Genomic DNA, 12,157 nt, shown 5'->3' on the forward strand with positions numbered 1-12,157 from the left:
TTCTTTGTTCCTTGATGTTCAATTTCAGCATGCTCCAGTGATAGTATTTTGCTGACAGTAAAGTAGTCATCAGTCCGTTGATTTCAGCATGCTCCAATGATAGTATTTTGCTGACAGTAAAGTAGTCATCAGTCCGTTGATTTGTCCCCAGTTGTTGATAGATCAATTGTACTTCATCACCCTTAAAGAGCTCCTCTGTTGGAATCTTTTTGTTCTTCCAACCCTTTTTAGTCTTGTTCTTGTTTTTCTTCCTTCTTTTTGCTGATCCTCCTTCTTTAACAGTAGGTTTCACTTTGGGACTCTTCTCCTTGATGACTGACACATCCATGTCTTCTTGAATTTCTTCATTGCTCTGCACAGTCTCTTTCTCTTTTTGCCCTATTGTATTGTCCATATCTTGCTTTGGAGGGTAACTGCTGATTGTCCTGTTAATTCCTTCCTTCCACTGCAAGTTTTCCTTGTTGGTTTCCATGCAGTCTTTCTTGTCATCCATGAGCTGTGTCTCTGGAAATACATTCAAGGTGACGCTTTCATCATACATTCTGAGGGTTAACTCTCCTCACTCTACGTCTATAATGGCCCTAGCAGTGGCCAAGAATGGTCTTTCCAATATAATGGAATCACCTTCATCCTCATTTGAATCTAAGATCACAAAATCTGCTGGAAAGATGAATTTGTCCACCTTTACTAGAAGGTTCTCAATCACACCCCTGGGGCATATCACTGACTTATCCACCAGTTCTAAGGACATCTGTACTGGTTTCACTTCTTCTATGCACAACTTCTTCACTAGAGAGGAAGGCATCAGATTGATACTAGCCCCTAAGTCACACATTGCCTTGTTGATGGTCATACTACCAATGGCACAAGGTAGAAAGAAGCTTCCAGGATCTTCAAGTTTAGGGGGAAATCTTTTTTAGATTAATGCTCTGCATTCTGCAGTGAGCATTATAGTTTCATTCTCTTGCCAACTTCTCTTTTTGGTTATAAGTTCCTTTAAGAATTTGGCATATAGGGGAATTTGCTCTAATGCCTCAGCTAAGGAAATATTTATCTCCAACTTCTTGAAAGTCTCAAAGAACTTATGAAAATGTTGATCCTTTGCTTCTTTGTTGAATCTCTGGGGATATGGCAGTGGAGGTATAAAGCTTTTCTCTGCTTGCTGCTTTTGTTCCTTGGTTAGCTCTTCCTTTTCTTTGAGCTTCTCTGGAGTATTCTTGCTTGCTGTTACCTCCTCATTGTTGGCTTCTTTTTCAACATGCTTCTTGTCATTTTTCTTTGGCTTCTTGGTTGCTTCTTCATTTTTCACCAAAATTTTACCACTCATCAGCTGTATGGCTTTGCATTCCTCTTTTGGATTCGGAACGGTGTCACTTGGTAATGAACTCAAAGGTCTCTCAGTAGCAAGTTGTTTGGAAATCTGTCCGATCTGCCTCTCCATATTCTTCATGGAAGCCTCCTGATTCTTTGTTGTCATCTCTTGGTGCTTCATCAGTTTATCCATTAAGATCTCTAAATTGGTGATCCTCTGAGAGTCTTGTGAGGTTGGTTGATTGTGGGGTGTTGAGGGTTGAGGGTATGTGTTTTGGTTGGTGGCTTGGTTATTGGATGGATGATGGTTAGAGTTGGAGTAAGTGTTTTGTGGTTTTCTGTATGTGTTTTGGTTATTGTTTTGCTAGTTGTTGTGGTTTGTGTTTTTCCAACTGTTTTGGTTTGAGTTTCTTTGCCATGGTTGTTGAGTTTGATTTTGATTGTCTCCTCATCTGAGGTTGGGGTGGTTCTTCCAGGAGGGGTTATAAGTGTCACCATAAACCTCATTTGTCCCAGCATTTTGATTGTGCATATACTGGACTTGTTCTTGCTATTGATCCTCTTGAGTTTCTTCATTTGTTCCCCATGTGGATGATGGTTGGCTTGTGTTGACTGCTGCAACTTGGAGGCTATCAATCTTTTTGGCCATTTGCTCAAATTATTGTTGAATTTGCTGCTGCATCACTTTGTTTTGAGCTAGGATTGAGTCCACTCCTTCCAACTCCATCACTCCTTTCCTTTGTGATGGTTGGCGTTGCCTTTGGTGAGCAAAAAAATACTAGTTATTAGCCACCATATCAATGAGATTTTGGGCTTCCTCTACAGTTTTCATGAGTTGCACAGAGCCTCCTGCTGAATGATCCAAAGCCTCTTGAGATTTCAATGTCAAGCCTTCATAGAAATTATGCAATCTGTCCCACTCATTAAACATTTCAGGTGGACATTTCCTGATTAGAGCCTTGTATCGTTCCCATGCCTCATACAAAGGTTCAGCATCCATTTGTGTGAATGTTTGTACTTCAGTCTTCAATCTAATAACCCTTTGAGGTGGGTAAAACTTGGCAAGGAACTTGCTCACTAGATCATCCCAATTGTTGATGCTGTCTCTTGGGAAGGATTCCAACCATTGAGTAGCTTTGTCTCTGAGAGAAAATGAAAATAATAACAACTTGTAGATGTCAGGATGCACTCCATTGGTTTTGACAGTGTCGCAAATCCTCAAGAAAGTAGACAAGTGTTGGTTTGGATCTTCAAGTGGTCATCCTCCATAAGAACAATTGTTTTGAACCAAGGTGATGAGTTGTGGCTTTAGTTCAAAGTTATTTGCATTAACATTTGGGGTAAGAATGCTACTCCCACAATGTCTAGGATTTACAAAGGTGTAGGAAGCCAAAACTCTTCTCTGTGGTGGATTATTGTTGTTGTTGGCTACTCCTTCTGGTGGATTTGGTGGATTTGTTAAGTGTTCCTCCATATCTTGGAACTCTTATTCTGAATCCTCTTCTCCAACAATGTTTTTCCCTCTTTCAGCTCTTCTTAATCTCCTGAGGGTTCTTTCGTCTTGTTCGCAAAAAGTGGGTATAACTCTCCTTGTACCTGACATACAACCAAAGCATAAGAATCACACAACACCAGAAAGGCAATAACACTTCAATCCATTGCTAAAATGAAATGTTAGTTGATTTAAGCAAAAATTCAAACAGTTAGTGGGTTAATCAAAAGTTAAAGAAATAGAAAAGAAAAAAAATGCTTGATCTAGGTCTCCACTTCACTTAATCATTGTCAATCTAATCAATCCCCGGCAACGGCGCCAAAAACTTGATGTGTGAAAAGCGATCCAACACAAAACTCACCGGCAAGTGTACCGGGTCGCATCAAGTAATAATAACTCACATGAGTGAGGTCGATCCCACAGGGATTGAAGAATTGAGCAATTTTAGTTTAGTGGTTGATTTAGTCAAGCGAATCAAGTATTGGTTGAGTGGTTTGTAATTGGCAGAAACTAAATTGCATGAATTGTAAAGGGAAAGGGAAGAATTGCAGTAAATCGAAAAGAACAGGAAGTAAAAGTGCTGAATCTTAAAGTGCAAGTAATGTAAATTGCAGAAACTTAGATGGCAAGAAATGTAAATGACTGAATCTTAAAGTGCAAGAAATGTAAATTGCTTGAATTATAAAAGGGATTGGGAGCTGGGATTGCAGAATTTAAACAAGCAGAAGCAGATTGCAACAAACAGAAGAACTAAAGATGAATTGAATTGCAATAGATTTCAAACAGAAAAGTAAAAATGCTTGAAGAACGAAAACAGGAATACTGATGCTTAATTTGCAGCAATTTAAAGAATGTTGAAGATCTCAGGAGTGGAAGAGACTAGAAAGCAAGTCTAGATCTCAAATCCTTCCTTGATCCAACAATAACAATTGCAAATTGAAAATGGAAGAGTAAATTGCAGGAGAAAAGAAAATGAAGCAGTAAATAGAATTGAAATTTAAATTCTAGAACTATGCAGAAAGTAAACAAGAGATCTCAAGGTGGGATTGAAACAGAAGTTCTTCAATTCTCCACCCAAGATCCAAGACAAGAAGTAAAGAGTGCTCAAGCAAGAATAAGGAAGAAGAGAGATCAATTCTCCTCCCCAATTCTCTAAGATCCAAATTCAAAGTAAAAGCTCAAAATTACAAAGATGAATATCAAAAGAAAGCTAAAAGTGAAAAGTAAAAAAAAAGCTGCGGAGGTTAAAAGTCCTTTTTTTTCTAAATCAAACTAACACCTATTTATACACTTCCTAATTTAGATCTAAGAATTTGGGTGGGCTTTAAAATTTTGTAAAGAAATGAATTAAATTAGATTTTTAATGAATTTTTGGCCCAATATTGCACCTCCCAGGGACGGCTCAGTTGGAAAACCAAACTGAGCACCCCAAATGTTGCTGTCCGTGTCCAATTTGGTACGTCCAGCCTTGGTTGAGTTGATCTACAATAGAGCTCAGTTGAAAAATTGAACTGAGCTCTATGCTTGCCTTTGGTGTGTCAATGTTGTGTGCATCATGGCATCCTTGGCCGTGTCAATGTGCGCTTCTTGTTGCTCCTTGGCGTGCCAAAGTGTGGGGAGATGGGGGGAGTAGCGCTCAGTTGGAAAAACCAACTGAACTCCCATTGTGGCGCCTTGTTTTTGTCTTCAAGGTCCCAGGTTCAACTCTTGGTGGAGGAAATTTGAAGCTAATTTCCTTGGGGGGGGGGGGGTTGGACGCTCCTTCCTTGCTTTTCATGGAGTTCCCTGGTTCGATCCTCTTGGAGTGCATCTTGGCTCATTTTCTTGCAAGCTAAGTGGCGCTCCTCCCTTGTGTTCCAAAGAGTTCCCAGGTTCGAATCCTAGCCCATCCACCTTGGTTTATTTTTCTTGCAAGCTTGGTAGTGAGAGATCCCTTGTTCGAACCTTGGAGGAAGCATTTTGGCTAATTCTTCTTGATTTTCCTTGCAAAGAGCGTTCCTTGCCTCCCTTGGGTCATTGGTTCGAAACTTGGTGGCTTCCTCCCTTGGAACTTCATCTTGAATTAATTTTGAGAAGTCCCCGATAAAGCTCACTTAGTGAACTGAGCTTTATGCTATTTCCTTGCTTTCTTTAGTGCTCAGTTGACTAAGTGAACTGGGCTTGGTGCCTTGCTTTCTCCCATTTTTCTTTGTGAAGCTCAGTTTGCTTTCTCAACTTAGTTTCCTTCTTCCTCAATGTTACCACGCTTTTTCTTCCCTTGGGCACGCTCCTTAAGCCACGCTTTTCTTATTTTCTTCTTTCTTCACCTACAAATAATCAAATCAACCAATCAAAGTATCACAAATTTCACAGGGTTTATAAATCAATTAATTATCAATTAAATTTAGCTTAAACATCATGATTTAATATCAATTAAAGGATGGTTGATTGATTCAAAGAAACCATGCAATTCCACTCCAAATTACTTACTTACGATGTAAGAAAGTGCATAAAACCTAATAAAAACAAAGAAAAAGACTGGTAAAACTAGGCTAAGATGACTTGTCATCATACCCCTACCCCTTTTCTAGGCTGAAAGTGGTAATGGAGCGTATGACAGACCTTGTCTACTTTTCCCATGATATATGCGTAGCCATTAGCATGAAAGTCGCAGCAAATTCCTTTAGGGACCTATGCAGTCTCAAGATGACATGAAAGGCTTTGCGCGAGGTAGGAGATGAGGATATTATTCACACATGTGTTTCAATACCAGAACCACGTGAATTTGGGTGGAGTTGGTATCTTGACCCGAGCGCAACGAGATTCTTTCACCGGTGCTGGGCGATGGGTCATCCGGAGCTTCTCTATTGGGATGGAATTCGACAGCTTTTTATTCGATGATTAGATGATTTTGGTTTGCAACTTCTACGAACTGCTGCAATCCAAGGCCACGACGCTGCGAGATATGCACTATCAATGATGTTTCTACTTCGCAACGAGTCTAAGGAGTCAAAAAACAACGGAATGCTAATGTTTCGTTCACTTGAGGAGTTTGGTTTACTAACCATCTGCAGAGATAAGTTCTCTCAAGTTATCGGCTATTTGTGACCATTTAATGAGAATGTGCCTATGCTAAACACAGACGTTTAGTATGTGCTTCTACGTCATGTCCAACCCGTGGCCACATGAGTCGTCTTTATAACCATCACCACTATGGAAGAGGGTGGCATTGCAACAACGGTAATGGAGGTTCTAGTGATGTAGCCTGTATCTACTATCACTCAAACTATGAGTTGATATTATTTGTCAACCTGTTTTAAGTTAATGTATATTTTAAATTATATGATCAGAGGAGTTTTATGCAGATAAAATTTTTCTTATCCTTTTTAAATTTTAGGTCATGATTGTTAAATTTTAGTGAATATACAAAACGAAGTGAGTAGAGTCATTTTTTATGCTATATTTATAAGCCATTTGAGACGTTTCAAAAACTATTACATCGAACTATGAGTTGTTATTATTTGTCAACCTGTTTTAGGTTAATGTATATTTTAAATTGTATATGATCAGAGGAGTTTTATGCAGATGGAATTTCTCTTATCTTTTTTAAATTTTAGGTCATGATTGTTAAATTTTAGTGAATATACAAAACAGAATAAAGTCAATTTTTTATGCTATATTGATAAGCCCTTTGAGACATTTCAAAAACTATTGCATTGAACTATGAGTTGATACTATTTATCAACCTATTTTAAATTAATGTATGTTTTAAATTATATATGATCAGAGAAGTTTTATGCAGATGAAAATTTTCTTATCCTTTTTTAAATTTTAAGTCATGATTGTTAAATTTTAGTGAAAATTGAAGAAAAACCAATAAGAAAATGGATTAGGATAAAGAAAATTGAAAATGGAGACAAAATTTTACTTATTGACAAAATGCCCGAGGCCATTGACACAACAATAAAATGAGTATAAGTAAGCGATGTCAATTTTTATTTTTATTCTTATAATCACAATAAGTAAAATTTTTTGTCTCCATTTTCAATTTTAGTGGTTTAAATAAGTAAAAATATGTTTCAATATTAGTGGTGCCAATACGTAGATTAAGTAGAGTTTAAATTCCTTCAACGTGAACACTACCTAATTCTAAATCTCTCAACCCAATCCTACCCTATCTGACTTGTAAAAATAAATTATTTTTTCTTCATACAAACATTTAGTCCTTATCTCATAATATTAAACATTATTTATTTATCATTAACATATTGAATTACTAGTTTGATAACACTAAATATTTGTGAAAAATATAAGAATTTAGATTCAAATTTTTACTCGATTATCATATATATATATGAACATTCACATTATATATTAAACTTATATATTAAACGTGCGAATTAGACGGATAAGATTGACTCAGCACTTAAATCAAACCCTACCCACTGCGAGTCAAGTTGCCAACCCGCAAATGCAGGTTGTACTGCTAGCCCTACCTGCCATGTGATGTTCAACTTTTCTGACATGGAACATCTTTCCTCAAAATCCATATCTTACTATTATATTTTCCAACTAATGAATAATCAATATTGCACCATAAACATAAAATAAAAAAATACTACCACTTCTTTTCTTCTTTGACTCAAGTAAATGGAAGAACTCAGGGACCTATGATGAAACAAGTGACGTATATAGCAAATACCTTAAGCGTCATTAATTATGTTGATACATAAAATCGGGTTGACAAGTGAATACAACAGTGTGTTAACATTTCAAGAAAGATGAATACTCCCAGGAGGACATCTTCATATAAAGATAATATTGTAAAACATTCGATGATTTAGTCAAACATGCTTAGTTAAACATGTCAAACTGCAAAATCATCTTCACATGAAAACGTATTCACGGAAGTAACCACCTTAAAGAAAAGCTCAGTGTAAGTCACAACTTCAGCAAAAACCGAACAAGATGGTTAAAATCACAAATTCCACAAAAGGTTGAAAACACACGGAACAATGCTTCCTACTAAATTAGAAAAACAAATGATAAGATTCTACCAAGAAGCTTATGTCATTACTTCTAAATAAATAGGTAATTACACTAAGTCTCTATATAGTTCCTTTTTTGCTAAAATGTGAGACATGGATGATTTATCTTTTTACATTGTCACCAAAAGATATGCTAGGCCTTTCAGGTATTCAACAATCTCGGATCCACCAAGTTTTGAACTTCCAAATACTCTATCAACAAATGTGATTGGAACCTGTACATAAGTGAAACTAAAGTCGGCTCCAAATTGAATTATGAATTCTTAGTCATCTACTCCTCAAGTTGCCATCATGAGAGAAGTTTCATATGTAGATTAAATGTGAAATTTTGTAGCATCATAGTTTTAACTAATCATTAAATGCTTTACTTCGCTGTATTGAACTGCCGGCCATGTTTATGCCTAGTGGCAAGCAAATAATATTACTCACAAAAAAGAGTAAGATCAATAGAAAATAATAGAGCTAATCCTGAGAAGAATTCCAAGGTCGAGACAATTCAATGCTATTAGAAAATATTCTTTTGAGTTGTTTATGTGTTCGACATCGTTCTAAATCTCATGGATAGCTACTGAAGACCAAGACCTATCTAATTTTGTAGGTTAAGGAAAATGAACAAGGTGACCAAATAAAAGGCACAACTACAGTTGGAACTAGCACCAATAGTGCACTAGTTGCCTCAAAACAAAGCACACACTTGTATGTTGTATATAAATGATCAACGCTAATACGCATCTAAATAATGAGCTACGGACTAATGAAAGTCAACAAAACAACTAGGTTAACCGTTAACCTAAATTATGAACATCATTATGTAAATGTACCTCTCCAATATGATATCCTTTTCTGGATGCTCTGACTATCATCTCCATTTGAAAGACATATCCCTTACTAACGCAGCAATTAATGATGTCTTCAAGCACAGACTTCCTATAAAGTCTACCAAAAGACCAAGAATAAATTGATTTCAAATCATGGAAGCAAGGCAGAAACTTACTATCAACAATGTATTTAATACAAAGTATCAAGATCAATACCTAAATGATCCTGTCAAATCTGAGACACCAGGCCATAAAAATGTTTGAGCAAGAACATTTGCTCCCCTGCTTGTTAGTTTGCGGATAAGATTCCATCCGTGCACACCACCACCTTTAACATAACGAGTACCAGTAACTATATCTGCTCTAGTTTCCATTTGCTTGCTGAAAAACGTGAGATTAATGGTGACAGGTGTTCATATAAAGATGGCATAGGCAGTTAACGAGAAAGTGAGAAATGAATTATTGAAAGTTTCCCTTACCTGATGAATTTTGGCAAATATTTTGGCTGCAGAAGAACTAAACAGATCAGACAAAGAAAAATAAATAAATAAGAAGAGGTTAACACAATACTGCTACTAATTCTGCTACTAATAATTCTCTAAACTAAAAATGAATAAATAAGAAGAGGTTAACACAATTCTGCTACTAATAATTCTCTAAACTAAAAATGAAGTTCATCTAATTATTCTCTCTTATTTTTCATTATTTGTTCCAAATTTAATCACTAATAATAACTACAATCTGTCATTTACATGTTAACAGCAAAACTTACATGGTGTGACAGATCAGCATCCATGATGACAACAAAATTTCCAGATGCATGCTTCATGCCGTGAATATAAGCAGTTCCTGTACATGAATTGTATCAAAGGCCAATATAATCAAAATCATTTAGCAAAAGTATCAGGTATATACCTAAACCCAGCTTCTTAGGTCTCGGTCTTAGCAGCTGGAACCAAAGGAATAAGCACGATTATCCTAAATGATAAAAACGGGGAATTGGGTGGCGCAGGGTGTTTAGGATTAAAAAAATCAAAGATAACTAGTTGTTTAACCCATAGAGCTTACAATCCGATCTTCTCCATAAACTTTCTGCAGTTGTATTACCATATCCTGGGTACCATCCGGACTCCCATCATCCACAACGATAACTTCAAAATCAACATCCCTAAATCGCGCAATGAAAAGGAGTCTCCATAAAGATAGATAAACACAGTATGAAGATGGTTTTATGAAATTTTCACATGAAACACAAAGGCATGCTCTTGCTGAAGACATCTATCCAGTTTTCATTTTGAATTGAAACAGACAAAAGCACAACAAAATGGCTACTTGCTGTCAACCTTTTCCACATAGAACAAGCTCAAATACAAAATTGATTATGTAGATTATAAATTTATACATGTAGGAATACAGAAAACTGAAGAAGCAAATTGCAAGAACCATGAAAAGTATGGAAAAAATACTTGAGATGCTTGAAGATGAGGTAAACAATGAGACCAATGTTGAGCCGCTCATTATACGTAGGAACAATTATACTGTACTTGTTTGCTTGATTCTTATTCTGTGCATCCATTCTACAACAGAGACCAAAGCCACCCGATGCTGTGAGTTTTATGAATTATCATAGATTAAAAGGAAAAATCTATGTTATAACTTTAATACAACAAACATTGCAGCAGAGGATAACAAATTGATAAGTGGTAAAGCTGTTGTTGGCTTCCTGTTATAGTTGGATTTTGACCTATTAACAGGTAAAGGGACTCTTGGTAAGGAACATACTTCTTAGACTTCTCTATTCAGTATCTAATGCTCTCAACTAGACATCACCATCATCATCACTATCTATTCCTTTTTTAGCATTTAGCAACATGATACATATATAAATACATCCTTTTAGTCATCGCAATTTGCTTTTGGATTCCCTTTATCTCATAATCTATATCTCAACCTTTCTTTCTTCCTTTTCTTTTTTATTCTTTTAACTCATTTTCTTCCTAACTATTATTTTGTATTTCAAAATGGTTCCAAAGTGATTCCAGATATTGTGTTCCATCTACTTCTCAATTTTTTCAATTATGAATAATAATATTCTGTCTGATCTAATTAACATAGACAATAATAAAAGATAGGAATATGGTTGGTTTAACAAGCAATCATCAATAGCATAGCTATAAAAGAGTCTCTTTACATGAACAAAAGATAAATCAAGAACTGAAGACAAAATATACAAGACACTTATTACATTGTGCTTAATGAAGATGTATTAGTGAACCTAAATGGTAAGCATAACAGAAGCAAAATAAGGCCTTCATTCTTCCATTTGTCTTTAGTTAAATTCAAATGACAAGCAACTCAGAAGCAAATTAAGGTTCCAGAATGTTAATTAGTTCATTCTTTCATAAAGCCGAAAGGTTTAATCAGGCACAAGCAAATTTAGGCTCTATTTAGGCAGAACAGATCACCAAGATTAAAGTTTAATCAAACACTGTATTTCATCTCATAAAGAGGCAAAATCAGAACTAACCTAATAAAGATAGATGAACAAAGAAATCTTAAAATTGACCTAATCCATATTCTTAACAGATCAACTCATCAATATTCAATAATCAATAATCAATTAATCAGAAATCAATATATCGAGAGGAACAGAAAAATAGCAGAAGAAAAACACCATCAATGCCCATTCCATTAGGGAAATTCTAATGCCAAAGTTTACAAAACACCATACAAAATACCAAAGTTTAAAAATAAATAAATTCAATTTACAGAGTAAGAGAGAAAAATAGAGAGTATTAGGATAAAATAAAACACGAGACACAAATCTAGGTTCCAGAAAGAGAAAGAACAACTAAAAGAACATGAAGGACGAGAACGCGTACCGAAGTTTCTAAAGGAGGCGGTGTTCGTTGCGGTGCTGGCAGCAGAGTTTGCAGGCGGCGGCGGAGCTGGTGGTGGATTGAAAAGCGGCGGTGTGCGGATAGAGACAGAAGATCAGAGGAGAGGAGAGCAGATCGGCGACTAGCTCAAAGGTTGCAGCCTCGCCGGAGAGACATTACATAGCAACAGCAAAGCTGGAGAGACGGGAGGGACGGCGGAGAAAGAAGTCGGTATTAGTGCAGTGCTAGGGGTATTTTGGGAGTTTGTTGCTGATGGGTGTTTAGATTTTTAAATATTTAAAAATAAATTATAATTATAATTAAATAATAAATATCTAAATTTAAATAAATAAAATTTAAGAATTTGATCCTCTAAATTTTGAATTCTCATGATAAAGTGTGATCTTTCACTATTTATTTCATAAGTGGGACCAAAAATAAATACGAGAGAGAAACTATTTAAAAGTAAAAGATAATATTTTACCATCTAAAGTGAAATTCAAAATTTAAGAATTTGTTACAATATGGATGACCACCTACTCTTCATCCAATTAAAAATAGTTGAGTAGTACAAATCTTTAATATACCCGGTGTCATCCTTTCCAAAATTTGAAAAAGTTAATCTTATAC

The 12,157-nt window shown here is 35.8% G+C and overlaps 1 protein-coding gene across 2 annotated transcripts; it reads right to left on the reverse strand.

The window, feature by feature from the left end:
* Positions 1-3,776: 3,776 nt before the first annotated feature.
* Positions 3,777-11,862, reverse strand: LOC112777186 (dolichol-phosphate mannosyltransferase subunit 1). Of its 2 annotated transcripts, none has more exons than XM_072227645.1 (9): positions 11,531-11,799; positions 10,115-10,225; positions 9,717-9,816; positions 9,564-9,597; positions 9,421-9,497; positions 9,128-9,153; positions 8,865-9,029; positions 8,652-8,766; positions 3,777-5,109 (listed from the first exon to the last, which is right to left on the reverse strand). In XM_072227645.1, exons 2-9 carry the CDS (start codon positions 10,222-10,224, stop codon positions 5,074-5,076), a joined length of 663 nt encoding a protein of 220 aa, XP_072083746.1. In that variant the 5' UTR covers position 10,225; positions 11,531-11,799; the 3' UTR covers positions 3,777-5,073. The 2 variants fall into 2 exon arrangements, with proteins under 2 accessions (XP_072083746.1, XP_025677274.1); XM_025821489.2 differs by lacking the exon at positions 3,777-5,109 and adding an exon at positions 7,731-8,045 and having other exon boundaries at positions 11,531-11,862.
* Between the last annotated feature and the right edge of the window lie 295 nt (positions 11,863-12,157).

The sequence above is a fragment of the Arachis hypogaea genome, chromosome 19 (genome assembly GCF_003086295.3).
Source record: "Arachis hypogaea cultivar Tifrunner chromosome 19, arahy.Tifrunner.gnm2.J5K5, whole genome shotgun sequence".
Classification (NCBI taxonomy): domain Eukaryota; kingdom Viridiplantae; phylum Streptophyta; class Magnoliopsida; order Fabales; family Fabaceae; genus Arachis; species Arachis hypogaea.

What these genes read in the sequence shown, in the direction of transcription:
- LOC112777186 (XM_025821489.2), bottom strand. Translation starts at nt 10,224, where the DNA reads ATGGATGCACAGAATAAGAATCAAGCAAACAAGTACAGTATAATTGTT. An exon ending in TATTTGCCAAAATTCATCAG is followed by an intron (nt 9,030 to 9,127) that starts GTAAGGGAAACT and finishes CACGTTTTTCAG; the next exon opens with CAAGCAAATGGAAACTAGAG. An exon ending in GATTTGACAGGATCATTTAG is followed by an intron (nt 8,767 to 8,864) that starts GTATTGATCTTG and finishes GTCTTTTGGTAG; the next exon opens with ACTTTATAGGAAGTCTGTGC.